This window comes from Drechmeria coniospora, chromosome 01, assembly GCF_001625195.1.
Source record: "Drechmeria coniospora strain ARSEF 6962 chromosome 01, whole genome shotgun sequence".
Lineage (NCBI taxonomy): Eukaryota > Fungi > Ascomycota > Sordariomycetes > Hypocreales > Ophiocordycipitaceae > Drechmeria > Drechmeria coniospora.
The window spans coordinates 6,308,021-6,331,678 of NC_054389.1; the positions used below are offsets into that span (position 1 = coordinate 6,308,021).

At 58.3% G+C, this 23,658-nt stretch overlaps 6 protein-coding genes across 6 annotated transcripts; 3 read left to right on the plus strand and 3 right to left on the minus strand.

Annotated features, from left to right (window-relative positions):
• Positions 1 to 1,690: 1,690 nt before the first annotated feature.
• On the minus strand, positions 1,691 to 3,364 carry DCS_01610 (uncharacterized protein; the record flags this gene model as incomplete). The annotated part of the gene is made up of 1 exon (XM_040798942.1): positions 1,691 to 3,364. The coding sequence occupies one exon, from the start codon at positions 3,362 to 3,364 to the stop codon at positions 1,691 to 1,693; it is 1,674 nt and encodes a 557-aa protein (XP_040659825.1).
• Positions 3,365 to 6,068: 2,704 nt separating this feature from the next.
• On the minus strand, positions 6,069 to 6,967 carry DCS_01611 (60S ribosomal protein L10-A-like protein; the record flags this gene model as incomplete). Its single annotated transcript, XM_040798943.1, has 3 exons — positions 6,069 to 6,304; positions 6,366 to 6,750; positions 6,923 to 6,967. The coding sequence occupies 3 exons, from the start codon at positions 6,965 to 6,967 to the stop codon at positions 6,069 to 6,071; spliced, it is 666 nt and encodes a 221-aa protein (XP_040659826.1).
• A 365-nt stretch (positions 6,968 to 7,332) lies between these two features.
• On the plus strand, positions 7,333 to 7,909 carry DCS_01612 (60S ribosomal protein L30; the record flags this gene model as incomplete). The annotated part of the gene is made up of 3 exons (XM_040798944.1): positions 7,333 to 7,411; positions 7,472 to 7,626; positions 7,811 to 7,909. The coding sequence occupies 3 exons, from the start codon at positions 7,333 to 7,335 to the stop codon at positions 7,907 to 7,909; spliced, it is 333 nt and encodes a 110-aa protein (XP_040659827.1).
• A 1,840-nt stretch (positions 7,910 to 9,749) lies between these two features.
• On the plus strand, positions 9,750 to 11,694 carry DCS_01613 (M protein, serotype 2.1 precursor; the record flags this gene model as incomplete). The annotated part of the gene is made up of 2 exons (XM_040798945.1): positions 9,750 to 10,356; positions 10,442 to 11,694. The coding sequence occupies 2 exons, from the start codon at positions 9,750 to 9,752 to the stop codon at positions 11,692 to 11,694; spliced, it is 1,860 nt and encodes a 619-aa protein (XP_040659828.1).
• Positions 11,695 to 18,544: 6,850 nt separating this feature from the next.
• On the plus strand, positions 18,545 to 21,232 carry DCS_01614 (uncharacterized protein; the record flags this gene model as incomplete). Its single annotated transcript, XM_040798946.1, has 1 exon — positions 18,545 to 21,232. The coding sequence occupies one exon, from the start codon at positions 18,545 to 18,547 to the stop codon at positions 21,230 to 21,232; it is 2,688 nt and encodes an 895-aa protein (XP_040659829.1).
• An 879-nt stretch (positions 21,233 to 22,111) lies between these two features.
• On the minus strand, positions 22,112 to 23,332 carry DCS_01615 (putative rRNA -dimethyltransferase; the record flags this gene model as incomplete). Its single annotated transcript, XM_040798947.1, has 2 exons — positions 22,112 to 22,849; positions 22,925 to 23,332. 2 exons carry the CDS (start codon positions 23,330 to 23,332, stop codon positions 22,112 to 22,114), a joined length of 1,146 nt encoding a protein of 381 aa, XP_040659830.1.
• Between the last annotated feature and the right edge of the window lie 326 nt (positions 23,333 to 23,658).

Sequence of the window (23,658 nt, forward strand, 5' to 3'; positions counted from 1 at the left end):
ACCAACAACAAATAAGTCTGCCTAGTGGAACTCGGATTCCGTTCATCCTGTCGCTCGCGTCGCTCGCTCGAGGTCGTCCAAATTTACGTGAGGGCAAGTATTACATGTACGGACGGCGTACGGAGTACGGAGTACAGTACAGGTAGGCTTAACCCGCAACGCCAATCGCGGGCCGCTGCGCGAACCATTTCCACACTACATACAGTGCTTACTAGTATTCCTCACAGCACACACCTACTCTGTGCATGTACTATAAAGCAGGTGTTGCACTACCTAGTAGTTACTAGGAACCTAGTATTTAGTTCTCATTTGGTGCCTTCAAGGCTAACCCCACCGTACTGTAGATACTTGGTCGTTGGCCGTACCGCTGCGGGCACCAGCAGTCAAAACACCACCAGCTGCAAATGTATCTTTTTCTTGGGCGTAGGGCTAATTACATGTACAGCATATTCCCGTCATCATGCTGCGCATCATCATGGAGACTCCATGGCAGGCCATCACTCCATATGACTCCCCGGCCTTTCTCTCACCTGACCGGCCTATCATCCTGCCGCCTCCTCCCTCGATCGGGTCGTAGGGCACGGGATGAGGTAGCGCGACGAGGAGGCGCATCGACTCTGACTCTTCCACCACCCCTCGGCAAGGGCCTTTACGCGATCCACGCGCCGCGCCGCGCTCTCCGGGGGGGCAGCCTCCCCAATGCCTGGCGTATATGCACACTTATAGTGCCAAGCCCCACTCTTCCATCACCTCGAGCATCGCCTCCCTTTCGGCTTGCCGACCAGAATCTCGTGCCGTCCAATGGCTGCCCTCGCTGTCCGTTCCTGTCACTGTCACTGTCGTTGTCGCCATCACGGTGCGTCGGCAACCCATGTCGGGCATGTCTCTCCTCCATCGCCGTCCCTGGCTGCCTCCCAGTCCGCGGCTCGTTCTGTTTTCCTGGTATTGATTGTACGCACCCACTTGCTACCCTCGACTCTGCAGCATGACGTGTCGTGTCTGCACATCAACTATTTTGTCTGCATGAGAACTATCATGCATGGACGTTGCGAATATGCATGGGCCAGCGCGCGAGGTGAGAGATGTGGCTGCGCCTAACCTATTGCCATCGCCCCTCCCGCAGCGGTGAGGCGAGAGGCGCGAGAGGCGCGAGAGGCGCAACCAGGCAGTGGCATTCTTGCTTTCGAGTCCCGGCCAAGTATTTGCTTGCTTATAGTCGGCCACACGCCGGCAACAGGCGTACATGAAAACATGCACGTATGCGTGGAAGTATCTGTGCATGTGTGGGCCTACGTGTGCCTGTATGTGCATCATGTGTGTTCATGTATGCGCATGTGTAAACGTACAAGTGTGCATTCGCATGCTGCTGCATTGTGCAATTCCATCTACAGTACTCGCATCGGTCGGATGGGCGTGTGTCTGTGTGCGCTCATGCAAAAACAAAAACGTGGAATCAGCGGCACACATGAAATAAATGGTCGAGTCGTCCGCAATTGAGTTGTGTTGGATTCTTCATTCTAAGAAGTAGAGACTTGGTTGTACACACATGTATAAGTCGTAAAACATCTCGTGCGCCATCGGGTCCCGGCCGTGAAGCTGAGGACGCTTGCGAGGGGTACGAGGGGTATTAGGGTACCGGCCGATGCGGGTACCGAGCGATAGGCCGTCGTGTGCTATGCATCCGTGACTCTCAAATCTCGCCCCAGCTTCCCATGGGTCCGTGAGAGGCGATCATCGATCCGGTTCCCAACGAACCGCCAATGTCCCAGTAATGTCTCGACGAGCAGCTGCTCCTCCGCGCCGACCGCCTCGTGCTCTGGCTCGCACAGCTGCTGTGATGGCGCAGGGCCACCGGCGAACTCGCCGGCACCGTGGCCTTGAACGACCTCCGGTCGGCGGCCCGGGAGCGGGCGATGAGCGGGTGGTGCTGGCGCACGCGACTGATCTTGGCGGTGCCGTCCTGCGCCGTTGACGCGTTCGTGTGGGCGCCGGGCGACTGCGTCTTGGGCTGGGGCGCAAAGTGCGACAGGACGTATCGAAAGACGAGCTTGACGTCGAGACTCCGCTCCCACTCGTCCTTGGTGAAGACGTCATCCATGCCCACGGCCTCGTTGCCCGTCTCGGTCGTCTCCTCGACTCTCCGGTCGGGCACGACCAAGGTCGGAGGGAGCTGGCGCATCGTTGGTTGAAAGGCCGGCAAGGATGGCTGCCTCGGACGCCGGCCTGCCTCGGACATGGCCGCCGTCCGTGGCGTGTCTGCCGTCTCGGGTATGACGGGCAGGCCGGCGTAGGGAATGGCCATCTGCTGCATCCGCGCGTAGGTCGAGAAGGCGCCCGGATGATGAGACAGGTGGTTGACGAGCATGCCCACCTCCCTCGACAGCGTGTTGAGCATCTCCAACTGCCATCCCTCCTCGGCCCCTTCCGTGCCCGTCTCCGTCGGTGACGCTCGGGGTGTGGTGGGGCCATCGTCATCGGCGAGAAGCGACTCGCCCAGGAGGACGGATAGGAGCCTGTCGTCAATACCAAGCATGTCCTTGATGAGCTTGCGCGTCATGGTGGCCAGAAAGCCGTCCGGTTGGTGGTCGCCGCTCTCGACGGCGTCCTCGTCGTGCCAGGTCATGTCGTCGGACTCGGCGTCTCGAGAACGCGTGGCTCGGTGCATCGACGCCTGCGATTTCCGTCTTCGTCTCGTCTCACGCTGAACCTCGTCGATGAGTGTTCGGCTGTGCTCAAGCCGCCAGGCCTCGATCCGCTGCCGCTTTTCCTCCTCTTGATTCTGGCCGTGCTCGGCATCGAAAAGTCCGCCGTCGAAGCTGTCGAGCCTCCGACGAACCCGTCGAGGATTGAACCTCTCGAACTGGTAGATTTGCTCGAGCACGTCCCTTCCCATGAGGGGTTGATCGAAGCGAAAGGAGCCGAGCCCGTCGTGGGTCGGCAGAACGGGCAGAGGGTGCTGGAGGCCCGATTCGGACCAGGTTTGGGCGCCCGGGTGGGATCGAAACTCGGGTAGGTGGCTGTCGAGGCTGTCGAGCTCGCCGTCGTCTTCCACGGACCCGTCGTCGACGGCGGAGAAGGAGGTGGACCGGTCGTGCCGCGCCGATCTTGCTGTGGGATCCTGGACGCTACCAAGATCGCTCAACCGTGACCGGCCTGGCGTGTCTAGGGAGTGTTCCGTCTCGGTGAGGTACGAGGTGGTCGTCGTGTCGGTCGGAGGGGAGAAGAGGACCCAGGTTTGCGACTCTTGCACCCGCTCTTCGGACGCCGCTCGCACTTGGAGGGCGACGTCGTCATCCTCGACGATGGCGGAACGAGCGGCCCTTGCCCGCTGCGGGGGTGCGCGCGCCGACTGCTGGAAAGCCATGATGCCCTTGGCTTTTGCTGATGGACGATGCCGACGAAAGGTAGGAAGGAAGGAAGGAAGGAAAGAAGCCGTCTAGCGTCTTCGCCGGACGGAGGGGAGGTGCTTGGGGCCCGAAGGAGAGGATAGTTGTAGGTGTGAGCCGCACGTACGTTGTTGACGAAGACGCCCTGCTAGACAGAGAGCACTCGATGCCCAAGCATGGCCCGGAGGGGGAAGGGGTGGGGCGAGTCGTCCCAAGACGTCACAAGAATCCACGAGTGTTGTGTCTATTCGTGCATGTAACGGCGTGCGTGGATGTAAGGATATGTCGCAATATCAGCTCCGGACGGGCGTATGCGTCATGGACAATGCATGCGGAGTCTCGAAAGGCAAAGGATGAAGACGCAATGCCGGTGACGAAGACCGGGGTGAGGAACTAGGGGAGCCAGAGGACCTGATGGCAGTGGTGGTGCATGGGGTAGATGGATATGCAGTGGGCTGTCTGTCATCGACCACCACTGTCACCACCAGTGACCATGACGGTGGTTGGGGAGGGGGGGGGGAGGGGGGGTGTGGCCTTTCATCGATCGAACTCGCTTTGTTGGGGGCGCCTGGCGTCATTTCCTCGCCGCAAATGCGCCTGAATCTGGCCCAGTTAGATCATAGATAAGCAGATCCCATGTGGGGCCGTGCTCGCGTGCTACAGATAGTGCCGCTAAGCGTCACAGTGTTACCCCAGTTAGTGCCTTGCGACTCGCCAGAACGATACAGTTACAGTGAACGTGGAACAGGTACAGCACTCGGTAGGTACGGAGGAACGCCGACTGACAGTGCAGACGAGACGAACGGCCGCTTCATCCCCAGTGCCCACCGTCCCGATTGTCGTCTTGCTGCCCTTTGTCTGTGCTACGCTGCATCAGCAAAATGACCGAATTTCTCCCCAACACCTGGCTTCGGTGGCTCTACACTTCATTCGAGTGATTCCTCGTTCCCAGCCCTCGCGACGACGACGACAGAGTATTCTACGAGAAAGTGGTAGGTGGTTTGCTACCTGCCGTACTTTGGTAGCAGGTGGTGGGTATTAATAATTGGCAAAAAGGTATGGTGTAGATGTGTGCATGTACCTGAAAGGACGAAACTGCCTGTCCTGTCCACGGTTCACTCACACACGAGGCCCCTGAATGCGACGCCATGCATCATCCGGCACACCCACTCTCGCTCGCGTCCACCAGACCAAGATCCCGGTGCCTTCATGTCGGTCTCGCAACCCATATCGTTCCACTGTTTCCACTCCCAGATCAAGTGGTTAAACCCGCATCGCAGCGCTGCTGCTGGCCACGCAGGCGTGCAGGTGCAGGTATGCAGGTGCAGGTATGCTATTGATGGTATACTACTGATGGTATACTACTGATCGAGTGCAAGGTGTACTCGTATCCGTGCCTGTTCTTTCGACGCTCCTTTCACGCATGATCCGATGGTGAACACTGTAGTAGGCAGGACGTATCAGGCGCATCTTGGGCGGAATATATCCCCTCACGCCCATGGCAAGAAATGGAAGTTTAGGGCAAATGTGGTCATCCACGCCCTCATATCCGTTTCGAACTCTAACGACGGTGTGCTGCACCGGCAGTTGGCTCGGATCTTGATGGTTGCAAGCGCTCCAAAACATCGACGTTGAAACATCGACGTTGATGCCGCTTTCAGACGGTCTACAACAACTCCGCTGCGACACAACTTCTGCTGATGGGCTTGGTGAGAGTGCCTCATCATGCGCCCACATCTCGTCTCGCAACATACCCGCTTATAGTGTACGTGTACTCGCGAGACATTTGTGCTTTGGCAGATTCCACGTAGACAACGATATTCTCTACACGGTCTGCAACTTGCTTCCGTGAATGTTGACGTCCAGCGGCCAAATGATGCGAGTGTGGGATGGCGCTTCCAGACCCTTAGTGTAGGCCGCCGTCTCCCTCAGAAGAATGAGGGGGGCCGGTCACGCGCGAAGCTACCAAACCTTTTTGCTACTTGCACTCCGTAGATGGTTAGGTACCTACCGTATCGGCAACGTCGTCGCCGTGTCATGAGGTTTCATTGGTAGAGACACCGCTGCCTAGCCATTCTCATTCGCATGGCAGCCGTCGTGCACGCGATTCTGCTCTTGACAACGCAAGCTTGTCGACGCAAACGCTCACCGGCACGTCGCGATGAAGGAGAGGCAGAATGCCGCAAACCAGCAAGTTGCTCGGAGCAAGTTCTGATGTCGGCTGTTCACACGTCTACATCACCCAGGCAGAGCTTTTGCCGGCTATGGTTTGATCATCCTGTCGAGTCATGTGGTCCGAGGCAGAGAGTCCCAGCTTCTGTCCGTTCCGAGTGTCAGGGTCACAGAGCGGTAGGTCACAGCACAGCGAGACGCATGCTTCTCGACCCAAGATTCCTTTCATTCCGTAGAGACCACATGATGAATGGGCCAGTGATGCCGTGGCTACGGGTCATGAACAACCTTTGTCCGCCGCAGTGATACGGACGACGGACGGCAGGTCGAGGTCTGCCGTAAACGGGCCCGACGGTGTGCCTCGTAGGACAATCACACATTCATTCGCCACGTGCGATTTCCGTCGCTCCAAGCACGAAAGAGTTTGAGATGTACCGAAACATGCCAAGAGGTCTTTTATTTGACATTCATTTGACGCCGACCTAACCCAGATACCGTCTCAACAAGCGCTCAAGCCTCCGACTGGAAGGCGTCGGGGAAGCGGCGCATGTTGTCCGCCAGACGGCCGTGGTTGCTGAGGAACTGAACGTAAGCGCCGTCGACCTTGACGCGGCCGGCAGCCTTGCGCTCGAGGTAGTCGTCGCGGCGAAGAGGGGTGAATCCCCAGTTCTTGGAGATGATGATCTTTTGGCGACCGGGGAACTTGTACTGCGATCGTCGGAGAGCCTCGAGGGCGAGGTGACGGTCTGGTGGCCCCGTTAGCACGGGACGAGCAGCAGGAGGGAATCCTCGTCAGGCTCGACGTACTGGAATCACGGGTGCGGACGCTCATGATGATTTGGCCAATGTTGACACGGGCGACGGTGCCGTTGGGCTTACCCCAGGCACCACGCATACCGGTCTGCAGTCTATCGGCACCGGCGCAGGACAACATCTTGTTGATACGGACGACGTGGAACGGGTGGGCGCGGACGCGGAGATGGAAACCTTCCTTGCCGGAGTGCTTGACGAGGTACTTGTTGGCGCAGATACGGGCGGCCTCGAGGGCTTCGGAGCTCAGCTGCTCGTACTCGTTCGAGACGAGGTGGATGCAGAGAGGGAAGTCATCGACGTTGGCACGCTTGCGACCGAGATCGAAGATGCGAATCTTGGGGTCGGGAACACCACGGTTGAAGCGAGACTTGGGGAACGGCTGTTCGACGCAGGTCAGCAATCGCCATGCCCGAGCAGACGGAAGACGTCGTCGACACCAGCCCGCCGCATCTCCCGCACGTTTCCCCTCATCGTCGTGGCCACCGGAAGGACCGGGCTTCGAGAACGCAACGTTCGGGACGGCGAGCTCGTCGAGATATCGAGATGCTCACCTTGTTCTTGCAGTAGCGGTAGCAACGAGCGGGACGGCGCGCCATCTTGTCGGATTGTGCTGATCTGTCCTACAGCGGGTGATGGGGTTGGGGGGAAAATGAAGCCGACGGGGGAGAAACGGATTACCACTTTCTCGGAAGGCGCACCACTTTGATTTCAAAGCAGTATTGGTAAGCCTCGAATGGTGCTTTTCGCTTAAACCGCGGCGCTTTAGGGCTCGACTTGGCCAGCCCACCAGCGACCATTGGTCTGCGCCGTGAGCCCTGCCCCGCAATTTGCGGTGCGTTCACTTCCATCCATCGATTAGGTTGGAAAACCGGCACGGAATTTTGTAAACTCTTTCTCCATCAGCACCCTTCACAACAACCACCCAGTCTCCCGTCGCCAGCCGCCAGCCAACACCGACAAGATGGCCCCTCAGAAGAAGAGCAAGAAGGATGCCAACAGCATCAACTCCAAGCTGGCGCTTGTGATGAAGTCTGGCAAGGGTACGTTTTCGTCGATTGACCCCGATTCGGCCTGACCGGTTGCTGACGGATCGTCCGCAGTCACACTTGGCTACAAGTCGACCCTGAAGAGCCTTCGCTCTGGCAAGGCCAAGCTGATCATCATCGCTGGCAACACTCCTCCTCTCCGAAAGAGCGAGCTCGAGTACTACAGCATGCTGTCCAAGGCTCCCATCCACCACTTCTCCGGCAACAACGTAAGTAGTCGATTTTTTTTTCATTTCGCGTAGGCAGTTCCGAATGTATTATCAGCTGCTCCGACAAAGCTTGCTTCCTAGAAGCAAGTCTCTGCTAAGCGAGAACCATGTTCTTTGCGCACTGCCCAGAGATAAAGTCGTCTAGACTTTGGAGGGTTCACTTTTGCTTACGCTTCTCTTTCAGATCGAGCTGGGTACCGCCTGCGGTAAGCTCTTCCGATGCTCTACCCTGGCCATCCTCGATGCCGGTGACTCCGACATCCTGAGCGACCAGCAGGCTTAGGCCATGGCTCGGTAGCTTTGCATTTGCCGGCGTTGGGAGTAAAATGTTGTCCTGGGCATTCGAGGATATACCATTTGACGTTACGCGATCATGAATCAATCGCTGGAAGCCCTCGTTGGCCCACAATGATAACAAGAGGCTCACGCCAGCATGTGACTTGCTGCGTCGCTTTCACAGGCTTGCGAGCCTCGAGAAGGTGGCCTCGATATAAAACAATACACCAGATGATCTTTTACTCCCGCCATAGCTACGTTTGCCATGATTTGAACTGTGATGTTCCCACGAGGACTTGTGATGGGCTCTGGCTCGGGCTTTGATGTATTTCGAGTCAGCCCGAGATGGACCGTGCATGACTGATGATCACGGTTGATGGCAATTCGAGGTTCGCTTTCCTGGATTGTCTTGGAGGATGCATCATTCAAGTTCAGGATGATGCGGCGGCAGAATGTGATGCAGTGTCGAACCCTATATCAATCACATCGTGGCAAACCGCTCAAGTCGTTTGGCTGGCGCTAGGAGAGTGTACAGCTTGCTACTCCTCCTGTCCTCCACTGTCCGTTGCAATTCGACCGTCAGAGCCCAAGTTGAAAGTCCAGGAAGACTACGGCTATGCGACAACTCGATGCAGTCAATTTACGTGAGGCACAATCGACGATTGATATTCCTCGCAGAGAGAGGTGTACCGCACTGGCATGCCTCAAAGAAATTGGTAGACACCTTGACGACGCTGGGATTCATACTTGCTTAGTTGCGTTGTGCATAAAGCAGGGCGACTGTGTGCGTATCAGGTACAGCATACATGTACGCGCACGCTCTGTTATGCCTGGAGTTTTTCAGCAGCTACGGTCATCATGGGCAGGTACTTTCTACAGCACGTACTCAAGTACTTGTACTTGCGCATACACCTGCAGTATTACTTGTTCGCGCGCAACACTTGCTTGTAATGCTCCGTACAAGTACTCCAAACTCAGTACTCCGTACTCCGTACAGTACATCAATTGTCCGCAGGCATGACTCCCTCATTGCTCTTACCCGATTTGGATATTTCCAATGTGGGATAAGGGCCACGACAATGTTCATGTTATTGGGGTGACCCGGCTGGCCCTTTCACACGGCGCAAGCGTCGGCGCTAGCGGCAATAGACTTCGCTGTAACGCCAGAGACGCTACGAAGTGCACTGGAACTCACTCATGCTCCTGCAGCACGGAGACGTCGACGTAAGAACGGGACAAACAAACTCGCCTAACAAAATGCCAGCTGGGCTATATCGGGCCATCGTTTCTCCCCCCTTTCTTTTTTTTTTTCGGGGGGCAGTCATGTACGTTGGCAGTGTGAATGTGCGTCATGTTTGCCGTAGGAACCTCGGCGGGTACAATCGCGGTACCTGCGTTACCCCTATTGTGGCTGTACAAGTACATGTAATAATACCTCGTCGCTGTTAGCATCACCAAGGTACTAGCGTTAGGCGCCGGGCACCTTTCCCTTATTGCTGCTCCACCGGGACTCCCTCATCGTCCCATGCGCCGAATCTGCACGCAGCGCTTGCGAAAACAAGCCACAGCCCACCGCCCACTGAACGGTTGAGGCAAGTGGAGCGTAGCGCGGGCAGCGGGCAGGTGCACCCGCACCTTTGGGTCCCGGACGTCGTCTTGCCTTCGTGCCTTGTTGTCCTTGCACAATGCAGCACGACGACGACGGCTGACACGACATAACTCGTACTGCTATCAGAATAATTACCCGACGCCGCCTCGGCCGCATCTCGTTCGATAGCCCCGCGTCCGTCCGTCGATTGCCTCATCCGTCGGTGCGATAGCCAGCGGACGATCCTCGCGCGCCCACAATGTCGACTACGGCCTCGAAGAAGCCGCTGGGCGGTGGAGTCGAGCGTGTGTCGACGTCCGAAACGGCGCCAAGATGCTCCCCCGACTCCCCGCCGCCGGCGGGCGACGCTCAGCGGGCATTGACACCCACGGGACACTCGAGGACGCGCTCCATCCGCAGCGGCACTCCGGTGTCGGCCCGCGCGGCGGCGCGCAGAGACTCGATGCTGAGCACGGCCGAGTCGGAAGCTCGAGCCGAAGCGACGGCGGCGGCCGAGGACCTTCAGTCCCGTCTGGAGATGGAAGAGAAGGCGTCGGAAAAGTACAAGAAGCAGGTCGACGTCCTCCAGGCAAAGCTCGACGACGCCGTCAAGGAGTCGGCAAAGCTCGAAGAAAAGGCGCACGAGTTCGAGGAGCAGCTCGAGGCTCTGCGGAACGAGAAGCGGGACGCGACTCGCCAGATCAGGGAGATGGAAACCATCTACGAGGCCGAGCGCAGCGCCATTCTCAAGGAAAAGGAGGATCTCGCCAACAGGGAGGAGACGATGCAGACCGTCATCCAGCGGCTGAAGGACAACCTGGCCCAGAGGAGCCACAACGAGGACGATGGCCGGTCGTCGAGGCAATGTGAGCAAGCACCGGCCCCATTCTTCCTTGCCCTCGCCCCACGGACGTCGGCGTGGCCGGATCGCTAACCGGCCACCTTTGGCAGTGGCGAACTCGTCCCCCTCGATCGACGGCAATAGTTTTGCGCCGCCGTCGTCGATCCAGCGCAGCGATTCGAGGAGCAGCTCCAAGCTTATTCTGCAAAAGGACAAGCTCATCGAGTCTCTGCGGCTGGAACTTGCCGAGGCCCAGATCAAGCTGGTCGAGTCGGAGAACCAGGGGGGCGGTCGGCTGCAGGAGGTCGAGCGGCTGCTGATGGAAGCGCGCATGGCCAACGCACGGCTGATGGAGGATAACGAAAGCTACCAACTTCTTCTGCAGGAGAAGACGCTCAAGGGCGACTTTGGCCAGAGCGACTTCAGCTACATGGGCCCCGTCGCGAACCAGGATGCGCTGAACGCCTTGGAGGGCAAGGCCAACGGCTCGAGCCTCGCCGACGAGCTGTCGGATGCCGCCGAGGCCGACGGCGACGGCGACCGCCGGCTGGAGTCGGAACTCAAGGCGTTGAAGGAGCAGAACCAGGCTCTCACCTTGTATATTAACAAGATCATCGGCCGCCTGCTGCAGCACCAAGACTTTGAGCACATCCTCGACACCTCCGAGGACCTCAAGATGCCGGGAGCGGACGCGAGCAAGGCGGCGGCGGCGGCGGCGGGCGACAAGGACGCGTCGTACGGACAGTCCCTCCTGCAGCGTGCCAAGTCGATAGCCGTCGGGGGACAGGCACGGGCCAAGGCGCGGCCGGCCTCGGCCATGCCCATGGTCAGCGCACCCAGCTCGGCTCACACCGACCCGGAGACGGCGCCGAGCATCCCCATCGGCAACCTCGCAAACCCGTCGCGGGCGGTCAACTCGAGGCGGGTTCGGCCGCAGAGCGAGCAGTTCACGGGCGCGGCGACGCTCGTCGGCCACATGTACCGCGGTCCCGACGGTGCCGTGTCGCCAACGACGAAGCACGTGCGGAATTCTCACAGCTTCTTCGCCGGTCGCGCCGCCAGCGCGAGCAGCACCCAGGTGCCCTCGGCCGGCAACTTCCCCGGCATGCGAAGCGAGACGTCGAGCTTGAGCGGCGAGTCGGGCGACATCTCGACGCCGCCGTCGCAGTCGCCGCCGCGGTCGCACAGCGACCGCGGAACGACCTTTGCCGGGGGCAAGCCTCGTCAGCTGCGGCTGCTGCAGGAGAATCAGGACATGGTCAAGGACAACAAGCGATCGAGCTGGTACTCGGGGTGGAGCTGGGCGGGCAAGAAGGACGAGGCGACGGCGCCGCCGCCCGCCGAACAGTCCATTCCCGAGTGAGGGGACGTCTGTCTGTCATGTCGACATGGAATACGTTGGAGATGATGCATGGGAGAGGGAGGGCGAGGGGGGCGTCTACGGCGTACATACATAACAATACCGTAACTTTCTGGTGGAATGGATGGCTTCATGCCGCCCTGAGGCTTTTCCCATGGCGTTGGATAACGACTTTATCGGCGGGTGAGAATGATCATCACGCATGCAAGGGTGTGGCAGCTGCCGTGAGCATCGTCTATGGAACACGCTCGTCGTCATAGCGGACCTGCACAAATTCCATTGATCAACACGCCTCCCATGCAAGCATCGTGCGTCCCGATGCCATCAACCTACCGGGCCATGTTCATTGATGCACGAGCTGCGCCGGAGGAACGAAATGAACCGGCTCGGCCGAGAGGTCTTGTGGCTGGCCTAGACGGGCACGCTTCAAGTGCTGGTCGGAAGCGCGCGAGCAAGCGCAGCACGGAAGTAATGAGAGAAAATGCGAAACAGTTCGTGGCCTGCCCCACCATCAGACTGACCCTGTCGAGGAGGAGATGCACATGACGAAATGCGTTCCGTACTCGTATTTGCGGTACGTAAACATGTCGACGGGCGATGCCAGGAATTACGCACACATCGCGCCGTCGTAAACACATTGGGCCGCAGCGATGATACCATGACGTCGTCGCTCGGGGACCCCTTGACGGCCGGGTCGGCTGGTCCTGCTCTGGATTTCTCGCCGTCCCTTCCGGTGTGATGTTCAGCAGACCCATGGTTGTCCATCAGAAAGCCAACGAATTGTCCGCTTACTCCTCCAGCAGCATGACGGTTGAGCCCTGCAGCGTTGCTACCTAACGTGAGCAACCAATCGCCGCAGCTTGCATCGTCTGTCTGGATGTGCTGGGACGAGTGAGGACAGCGATCGTTCTGTGAGCAGTCGCGTCAAGGCGTCGTCACACGAACACGTACAAGACGAGCGCCATGCATTGACAAGCAGGAAAGTCAGTACGGAGAGGGTCGATGGGCATTTGCAACATGCATCGTCACGGCCTAGCGAATGGAACGCTTGCACAGAGGATGAGGACGGGTCACGAAACAAAGACGCTGTGAGAGTGGGACGAACCAAGCACTGCAGGAACGGGTTCGGTGGGAAGGCCGAATCAAGGTCGTCGTCGCGTCAGCGCCTGTACTGGTACGGGGTACAAGTACGGCAGCTGACGAACATGCAAAGGAACCAAGTACAATCAAGTGCATGCAATGCACCCAGAGCAGGCGGCACGGTATGGCAGTGTCAAAAGAAGGTGTCACCTCCCCGCCCGGAAGATCGGATGTCGATGGAGGGCGCGGAGGGTGGAGGGAGGGAGGGAGGGAGGAGGGAAGAGGGGAGGGAGTAGGAGGGGGGAGGGGGGAGGCAGAGGGGAGAGGGCAGAGGGGATGGGAGAGGGCAGAGGGCAGAGGGCAGAGGGCAGAGGGCAGAGGGCAGAGGGCAGAGGGCAGAGGGCAGAGGGCAGAGGGCAGAGGGCAGAGGGCAGAGGGCAGAGGGCAGGGGAGGGGAGGGGAGAGAGGGAGGGGGAGGGGGTTGGGGGTGCTGGAAGTCAAAGGACGGCTCAAGGCGCCTGTTGACCGCCCGCCCATGACGACGACCAGCACGACCAGCATGCAGGCAAGTCAGCGGGTGGCAGTCGCTGGGTGTTTGCCAGGTCAGCTCAAACTCCCATGGCCATCATGGCAAACAAACTGGTCAAGCGACTTCGAGGGTGAGACTGGGCCGCACCAGCTCGTCTGGTACGACGGCTGTTCGTGCTCCGTTCGTGCTCCGCATCCGTATCCTGTCCGTGTCCGCACGGGGAAACAATGAGCGCGTGCAAGTGCCCAGTGCTGAGCAGATGTATGCATGTGCTGCTGCTGACTGGCTCTCTGGCTCTCTGGCTCTCCGGCCAGCCGCCCTATTCCGCTCCCAAGTTTCCCGCTTGAAGCGTCTTGCTGGCACGGGAAGCGTGTCAAGCTGTGAGAGGGCGGCGAGGGGATGGCATGCGGGCGGGATGGAGCCTGATTACGCCGTGCCGGGGTTCGGTTCGTGGTGGATGCGCGTGCGTGGCGGCGTCGGTGCGGCTGGGTCGTGCGAGGTTGCGAGGTTGCTCAAGGTCATCACAGCTGCGCCGTTGCCAGCGGACGAGGAGGCGAGGACGTCTGGGACTCTGCGAGCTTCAGCCAGCACTGGAGGGTCGGTGAGGCTGCTGCGGCCGACCGCTCTCGCCGTGGCTGTCCACAGTGCTCCTTCCACCATTCTGGGCCGCTGGTGCTAACGTGGCAAGTGACATAATAGTGCATGTATGGAGTACATGCACTCCGTTTCGGAGCACTTGTACAAAGTACCGTACATGTACTCCGTACTTGGGTGTAAGTACTTGCGTAGTACACCTACCGAGCACTCTCTCTCTGTACAGGTGATACTCGGTAAGAGTGCTCACTGCTCAGCAGTATTGGGTACGGAGTGCTCCGTACGGAGTACTTGGTACCTACTCCCACATGTAGCGCCATGGGTTGCATGATGAGTGTCGTGCTGCAGTCACCAAGCCACGCCTGTTTCCTGGCCGTGTCGACTTGACCGCCGTACGCCTCCGACAGTCACCCTTGCCGTCGGTGGTACGTACCTCCCAGCTAGGGATGTGACGAAATCCTCCTGCCCCCCTCCGTCCAAGGGCTGGAGGCCGACCGGCAAAGAAAACAATCCAGGGACGAGAGCGGGAAGGGGGAGGCTAGCCAGGAACCAACCGACGGAGCAGATGCTACACGCATGAGTGATACGAGGGAGATTCGCAATGCAAACCAGGTTACGTTTTAGGCTCGGCATCGGCATCGGCAGCGGCATCGGCACTAGAGAAGCCAGGTGCTCACCCGTGCAACATGTAAGTACACGTAGGAGTTGTCTACAATGACACAGGGACATGTATTACTGTACATGTACTCCATACGGAGCAGAGTTAGTGTACTGTAAGTACAGTAATTATTGGGTGCTAAGTTTGTTGTAAGTACTTACTGTACGGAGTACTGTACACATACATGTACACCTACCGCAACGGTCAATCAAGTTTGTAGGGTTCTTCAGTACATTGAATGCAGTACTAGGTTACGTGCCTAGGAGGTAGTGTACTGTAAGTACAGTAATTATTGGGTGCTAAGTTTGTTGTAAGTACTTACTGTACGGAGTACTGTACACATACATGTACACCTACCGCAACGGTCAATCAAGTTTGTAGGGTTCTTCAGTACATTGAATGCAGTACTAGGTTACGTGCCTAGGAGGTAATTACCCAGTAATAATACACAACACGTCACAGTCCAAGTCTAAGTACAGTAAGTACTAGGTACTACCCAATACTGTAGGTACTAGGTACTACGCATAAGCGCAAGCACTTGTAATTACTGTACGCCGTATTTCCTCAGATACGCACAAGCAACTGGCCGTCCTTGTTGCACACATGCAAGTACGACATGCGCTGGGGGGCTGCATCACAAATGTGCATACAAGGGATTGTTTGGGGTGTGTAAACAGTCAACAAAAAACCAGCCTTCTAATTCCCAGAGGGCAGGGAAATCATAAGCGGCGGGTAGTTGCACCCCACGCGCAGTACGAGTCTACCGTACGTTGTACAGTGCTAATAATACCATGCAAGTGCACACGTACAATGGCTGCGTCGGGCTGCACTGTGTCCCGTACAGACCTAGGTAGTACTTAGTAATACATTATGCAATTACGCGTGCTCCGATGCGAGACACGTCCCCGATCAGTAGTATACAGGCACATGTACTCCGCACACGTCCACCAGCAGCTGACGAGGAAAATTCGACAACGAATACCTGCTGAGGGGAGGCCACCCAACTGCCTGCCCATCCAGCTGGCATGGCCAGGTCCATGGTGCGAAATCAAGGTGTCGGCCATGGTTCCGTCGTCTTCTAGCTTGGTCCAGTGGCGGGTACTATATTTGTAGACACCTACTAGGTGCAGTACTAGGAAATACCAGTACGGAGGCAGTACGGAAGTGCAGGTACCTTTTCCACCACCACGCAGCCCTAGTAAAGCACGTACATGTACTTATCCGAGCCCAACCAAGTCTGCGGCCTGTGCAAACAAGCACCTACAGTACAAGAGTGTACTCCGTACCTTAGGTACCGCTCAGTTTGCCCCCCCCCCCCCAACACATGCCACTATAATTACAGAGTCCAGGGAGTCGGTCAGAGATTCATCAGCGCCCGTTTCCCGGAAGCCAATACTCATCCGTGACCGCTTGTTTGGCGCCCCAAAGCGGCCGAGGCCTCCCGTGTGTCCACGTCGTCTGCCCCAGCCATGCTGAGCCGTTGTTTGCTTTTGTCCTCGCATCTCCGGGCGACCACTCCCAGTCTCACGATGTTTTGAAGGGGCCGCTCGTTCGTTCGGCTTGGCTGCTGGGGCGTAGGAGTCCTGCCGTTGAACCCGAGGTCCCAGGTTGTTGTGGCCAGGACTGGTCTGGTACCTGTTTGTCCAGCTGCTAGCGTGGCCATGAGGACTGGTGTCCCGTACGAGAGAGAGCGTCAGCAGTACCACGGACTACGAACGGTGTACGGAGTACAGTTCCGTACTTGCCTGTGTGCCAAAGACCTTCATGTGGGTGTACAGTACACTACAGTAGTACCTTGATGTGCATAGTTGGACAGTACGGAGAACACTGGCACACACTTCATGTAAAATCCCACCCGCTGATACGGACGTTTCAGAGCGGGCAAAAGGGACTTCCAAGTACTGGGTACTCGCCGACGTTACTATTGCTCGGCGAGCGTTGTACAAGGCATAAGCATACACCCTGCTAGGTATTGCTGAGTACCTGCATTCGTTACGGAAGGGCTACTGTAGGTACGGAGGCTGTGCCTCCTCCTGGTTGCACATGTCTGCCATGGCATCCCAATGCTCACGGTGAAAGGCTGCCAGGTACCTTGGTACTGTACTCTTTACTGCGCACCTAAGCACATAAATAGGTATGTACTTGCTTGTACGGAGTACTTGTAAGCAAGTACATGCTAGCAGTGGCAGATACGAGTGTTTGTGCAGCTAGGTACCTAGTACCCAGCCTTCTTTGCGACGGTGGTGATATTTCGTAGCATTAACCTCCGTGCAAAGTACTGGGTACAACACTAGCACTTGTATCCTGCGGGCAATGCGTACAAATACTCCGCACCTCTATTACATGTACTTACGCGTACTGTACGGAGTACATGTCCTCGTCGTAATGAAGCGGCGCTACTTGCAAGTACTTACTTGTACTCCACAGGTCCTGAAGCATGCATGTACAAAAGTACAGCACACACCGTTGTCAGTGCCTGGACGCGGACACGGTAATACTTGGAGGTGCTCGGGAGTAGAAAGGTTAGACCTGGTATTGGTTGCAATGCTTTGCTTGTCCGGAGCACATTCGTATACAGTAGCAAGAACACACCTACACACCTACTGTACATGTAACTGTCAGTTCTCGTAGCATGTACAGGCGCACCGTACTCGGTTTGGTACTTGCCCTAGTAAGTGCAGTATGTGCGGCCAAGAGTCCACCTGCTAGATGCTAGTAGGTAGGTACGAGTGTTGCAGTGGCAGGTGCCCCCAAGTGCTAGGTAGTCACAACCTCGGTGCGGTGCGGCAATGTCCCTCAAACCCCTTGCCATGCATGCCCCAGCGGCCCGCTCATGTTGCTGCGGGGATTTTCGTCACTTGGCCTCAGTTCTGGAACATGGAAGACGAGAGAAATACATGCAAGTAGGCCGTCGCCCTCTGTGCCTCGCCTGCCAGGTCGAACGTTCTCGTTACATGTGCAAGTACGGAGTACGGAGTACATGCATACGCGCGTGCCTCTCTCGCCTCTCCCGCCTCTCCTCCAGCCAACCGCTGTCTCACGTCCGTAACACGCATGAAATAAAAAACACTTTCTTTTTCCATCCTGCCCTCGTCATTCAAGTTCCCCTCGCTTCTCCAGCATTCCCTGAAGAGTTCCACGTCACTTCCAGCTGCAGCCGTCCCCTACGCCCCTCCGCGTCGGCACCACCGCCCGACCACTTGGGACACCTGAACTCGTCGCACCTGGCGGCGCTGTCGGCGACTCCAGGCGAGCACAGGCTCGTGACAGTGTTGACGGGCAGTGCGGAGCACTGTAGCACGCCTGCCACGGCGAGGACCCCATTACCAACTCATCTCGCCGTCCCACGCGCGCTAACTGCACCCGGACTGTGGGCTGTGGGACTCTGTTCCACAACAAGCTCGACCCGAGAGATTGTCTTCCTCTCTCTCGTGCGTGCTTGTACTAATACCCGCCTGTACGCCAACCCAACTTGACCGAGAGAGCACCAGTGCCGCCGCAGCTGCACTCCGTTCTTTGCGAGCGCGCTACCTCGCCCGTACTTTCTTACTTACTGTACGACACTTACGTCCCAGCTTGGCCCAGTCGCCCCCCCGGCACCTTCCCGGTCTCAACCGCACCAACGGCGTTCCAGGATTCCGTCGCCCCAGCCAGGGCCTCTGCAGCCAACAAACACCCAAGGCCGGCATCCTTACCTGCAAAAGTACGAGTTACCACCGCCCTCGTTACACGTACCCCGTTTGCTCCGAATCCCTGGACCCCCCGTTCTCCGTGCCCATCCATCCGCCTCCATCTCATCTGCACGCATCGGCGTTGGGCACCACGCCCCAGACCCGTCGCCGCCACCGAGCATGGTCTGCCTGCGTCAGTGACGGGCCAACCACGATGATACTGACCCTCGACCGCGGCCTGCACCAACAGTCTACCCAGTGAAGCCCTCGTCACCCGGGCATGCATGCTCTGCAGCCATCCCACAACACACTCCCACGCACATGGACGCGGACATGGACAAGGCGCCGCCGCCCGTGAGTGACGGCCTCCAAGCCGCCGCGCAAACCGCCGCCAGCAGGATGGCGAATCATCAGCCGGGAGGTGCCCCCGGTACTCCCACACCGTCCACGAACCCGACCACCGGCAGTCAGACGTCGAGACAGTCTTCGACGACCAACTCGGGCAATCAGTCACCCGTGACCGCCTCCCGAGACGCCTCCCCAACGCGGAACCCTCGTCGAACGTCGTCGGCCCAGAGGCTCGCCAGTGCCAGCCGGTCACGCAAGAACAGCATTCAAGACTCGAGTCCGTCCCGCCTGCCCAAGTCGACGATTCCGGAGCCAGCGTCGGCTCCGCGAACGCTCTCGTCGACGACGACCCCCTGCCTGCGCCCGGCGAGCAAGGACCTGCACATATTCGCACCCACTCCCCAGAAGCCGCTCGCCGTCCAGGAGCTCAAGGAGAGCTCGCGCTGGCCAGTCTCCCCCCGTTTACGATCGCCGCCGCCTCACTTGGCCAAGCCTGGCACCCCGGCGCGACGAAACGAGTCGGATCCTCCTGCGATAAGCATTCAACGACCGACGCCGTCGCCTCAGCCGACCGAGTTCTCGCACGCAACCCTGGACAGCGACACGGATGGTTCCCATTCACCCTCGGGCATCCGAACGCCGACCCGCGGACCACTGGAAACGGTGCAGGAAGTCAGCCAGCACAACTCTCCCGCCCACGCGACCGACTCCGCCTTGGTGGAGAATGCAAAGGAAAAATTGGCTGCGTCGGAAATCCATTCAGACGTCGACCCGAACGACACCACCGGTCGCCCCCCGAATCCCAAGATCATCATGCTGAGCCAGCAGACGGCTACCGCCACCGCCGATGCCGCTGTGGCCAGGACGGAGCCGCGCAGGCCGGCCTCGGTGCCGCCCCCGCTCGTCTCGCGACAGTCGAGCGCCATGTCCATGAAGCAGTCCAAGCCCAAGCCGGAGGGTTCTACCCAGACCATGACGGTGGAGACCGAGATCGTCCCCAGCGTTCCCCAGGTGGCCCTGGCCGTCGGCGCCAAGCTGGACGGCGGCGGCGGAACCCTCAAGCCGAAGGCGAGTACGGAAACCATCAAGCCGAAGAAGGAGAAGAAGAAGACGGCGCGCAAGCAGCCATCGATCAACTCGGCAACAGGTAGGCCCGAGCCCCTCTCTCCCGCTCCCGCTCCCGCTCCCGCCTGCTCGCTTACACGTCGCGCAGGATCGTCCAAGGCAGACATCTTCGAAGCCAAGGTTGCCAGCGCCGTGGACGAGGCGAACACGTCCGACTCGGAGGAAACCTTCGTTTACGATTCCAATCCTCCGGACAACACGGAAAGGTCCAACCGCCGCTTCCATTCTAGGACCCCTAGCACAACCTCTATGGCCAGCCAAGCCGATCGGCCGAACTTGCGGTCCATCTATGGAGTTATTCAGGACGGCAGCCACCACGGTCACGCCCACGCCCACGGTCACGCCCACGGTCACGGTCACGGCCCCGTAGCCAAGAAAAGCATGAAGTTTGTCAACACCTTCAACGGGAACGCGAGCGACTGCCTGACCCCCGGAGAAGAGGACGGCAAGGGAACCGGTCGAAGCGCCGGCGGTTCCGCCCGAGGCACCGTCCGTCACCACCACCACATCGGCCGATGGGGCCGCCAGCCCGGCAACGGGCATGCGTCCCTGTTCGACAACGAGTCCCCTTTCCCCAACGCTTCCAAGTCAAAGCTGGCAGGCGGTAGTAATTCACGTGTCTCCTCGGGCCCGGCGAGCCCCCGGGACTACCATTCAGCCCGCGGACACCTGAGCACGAAGCGATCGTTCATGCAGCTGTCGCCAAGCTACGACTTGGACGAAGCGGGGGGCGCCGACGATGAGCGGACCCCTCTGCTCGACTCGGCCCGCTCCTATCGGGGAGGTCGAAGGCGTGGGCCGCATAATTTACGCCAGGCAGAGTCGCAAACGTATACGAGACGGTCTTCGTACCTCAATCGTTTCGCCGCCTGCCTGGTCCTGACCATGATGGTTTTGCTGGTCATCACCGGCGCCATCGGATTCATGTTTGCCACCTCGCAGCCCATGACCGGCATCGAGATCATTTCCATCAACAACGTCGTCACGAGCCAGCAGGTTCTGATGTACGACCTGACGGTTCGGGCCCACAACCCAAACATCGTCGTCGTCACCATCGACCACGCCAACCTGGAGATCTTTGCCAAGTCGGAGCACGCAGGCACAGATTCGGGCGGGTGGGGAAATCACGGTCCTTCCTTTCGCGCCCAGGACGATCCCGCCAACGACCCGCCAAATGATCCGGGCGATGGCGGCGGCGGTACGGACGACCTGAGGCCCAACATGCTGCTGGGGAGGATCACCGAGTTCGACAGTCCCCTAACCTTCGAGGGCTCGCTCTTCCACCAGGGAACCTCGTCGTCGAAGGCGGAGATGCAACTTCGGTACCCTGGAAACGATACCGCCGGCGGCGCCAAGCGGTGGGAGCGCATCTACCAGAACGAGTTTGATCTCATCATAAAAGGCGTCGTCAAGTACACGCTCCCTCTCAGCGCTCGTGTGCGCAGCGCAACCGTCTCGGGGCGAGCCACCGTCAAGCCGAACTCGGCCAACAACCCGTCCCTGAGACCGAACAACACTCATTTTGGCACTTCGTAAAGCGCGCCGAGCTATTGCGTCTTGCCCTTTTCTTTTGTCATTCCCGCACATTCCCAGTCTTACATATACGAGCGCGCGTGCAACGGCATCTGGGGAGCACTAGCGTTGAGTTCACATCTTCGGCCACATGATGACTGCGCCTGAAATAGAGGTCAAGATGGAATCTGCTGTTGGTTTCTCCTTTTTTTCCTTTTTCATTCTTCTCTTGGGTTATAGACTGGCCGGCCCCAAGGAGCGTCGGCCGGAACAGCCGTGTAGGCTTCAGAAACGACAGGTCACGATTCGAGGGAGATCCCTTCGGCAATCGGGCAAAAGCAACATTCAAGGCGAGAGAAGGGCACGTACCACTTCTTGGTTGATTGAACGGGAGTGGGTTCTTCACTTTGCCCGTCGTGGCATTAGATGGCAAAAGTGGCAGCTACTACAGCGTGTAATTGTAAAGGCTTTTGTGGTACTCGCATAAACCGCACCAACCTGGGTGAAGAGGGATCATGAAGGGGACATGAGGCCAGCAAGTATGGTGGAGGTTTCCCAGGGACATGGGTTAGAAAGAGTACCGACAGGATGCTTTGGTAGAGAATGGCAATTATCGAGCGCTCGGACGATTCCTCGACTGTGAGGTGCGAGATGGTGCCGATGGTGCGGCGCCTTTGCATCGTGGGAACTTGTCATTCGAAATAGAGTGACTTGCTATCGTGCTTGAAGCAATGGTGATATCTACCAAACCCAACTCAACTAACTGCCTTCCCGAGGTTGCATTGAAAACACGAGCGCACGTGAGATCCCAAACGCCTTCTTCCCTCTCGACGCCTCATTGTCATCCGCCAATATTGGCTCCAGACATGAATCAATTCCAGCTTGTGAACACAGAGAGTTCATTCAAGAGAAGTGGATGCCCTCCTCGTTGAACGCAAACAGCAGTCGGAGGAAGTCATTTTCGTCACACTTGCCGGAACGCCTTTCGGCCAGCTCGGTCACGTCCTCGAGAACCTTACGGATTTTTTCACGGACAAGCTCGGCGACCTTGGTCTTCTTGCGCTTGCTCTTGGTCTTTGGGATGGAGGCAGCGGAGTTGCGCATCTCTTTGAAGAAGTCGGGCGTGTCGTCATCGTCGGCATCGTCGACGTCCATGTCGTCGGCACCGGCATTGCCGACATCGTCGGTCTCCATGTCGTCATTGCCGTCGTCGTCCACCAGCGTTTCGTCAACGGCCACGCCATTCATGGCGCACCACGTGCGATAATTCCTCTCCACCATGGCAAGCACCTCCTTGGTGCCGAGCCAGCTCGCCCGGAGGGTCTTGTTCTTGCGCACGAAGCAGATGCGCAACAGGCCGTCCCACTCGTCCCAGCTGACGTTGGGGCGGTCCTTGCCAACCTTGGGCTCGATGCGGACGACCGAGGACTCGACTTGCGGCGGAGGCCTGAAGTTGTTCTTGCCGACCTTCATGATGTGGGTGATCTTGGCCCAGAACTGGGCGTTGACGGAGAGTCGGCAGTAGAGGGCGTCTCCCGGCCGTGCCGTCAACCGGAGGGCAAATTCACGCTGGAACATGAGGATGGAGGTGCGCGGGGGGTTGGGCATGGCGAGGAGCTTGAAGACAAGGGGCGAGGAAATCTGCCAGCAGGTGTGAGCATCGATGGGCATCGCTCGCACGAAGAAAGGCGAATTCGTCGTGGGGCATCAACTCACCTGATAGGGGGTATTTGAAATGCAAACATCAAACGCTGGCAACTCCGTCTTAATCACATCACCCAAAATAACCTCCAGTTTGCGCTGCTCAGGTTTTCCCTGGACACGCTTCGTCACTTCGGCCGCCATTCGCGGGTCGAGTTCGACGCATATGCATTTCTTTGCCTTTTCCAATATCCTTACCGTCAGGTTACCGGTACCAGGGCCGATCTCCAGTACGGTATCCGTGGGTTTTAGGTAGGCCTTGTCGACGATTGCGTCCGAGACACCGGGATTCTTGAGGATATGCTGGCCGAAGTTTGTGTTGAACTTGAAGACATTGTTCTTGGCTGCGCCGGCACTGGCACCGGGTCGCTCGTAAGGCGTGCCGGCAGCGCTACCACGCTTTACGTGCTTGGTTTTGGCCATGACGGCGATGCTGGGTGGGTGAATGGAGGGATGGTTGCTGCAGTGGGAGGGAGCATCAGTGCGGTGAGGGGCGGCGGTGATGCGGGAAACTTTTTTGATAGCGAATCCCCTGCCATTCGTTATCGATAACGATTGGAGAGACCGGTGCTATTGTCTAGTATGCCATGTGCACAAGTGCATATCTGGGCGAATTAGTGAATGCCTGGGCCCACATGCTGCCGTATTTTCACCGCGTCTACGCCTTTTTTGCACTGCGTACCCACCAGGAATTTCGACCTCCTTGACGCAGGCCACCGAAACGAGGCTCACAAGGTTGGCCAGCTCAG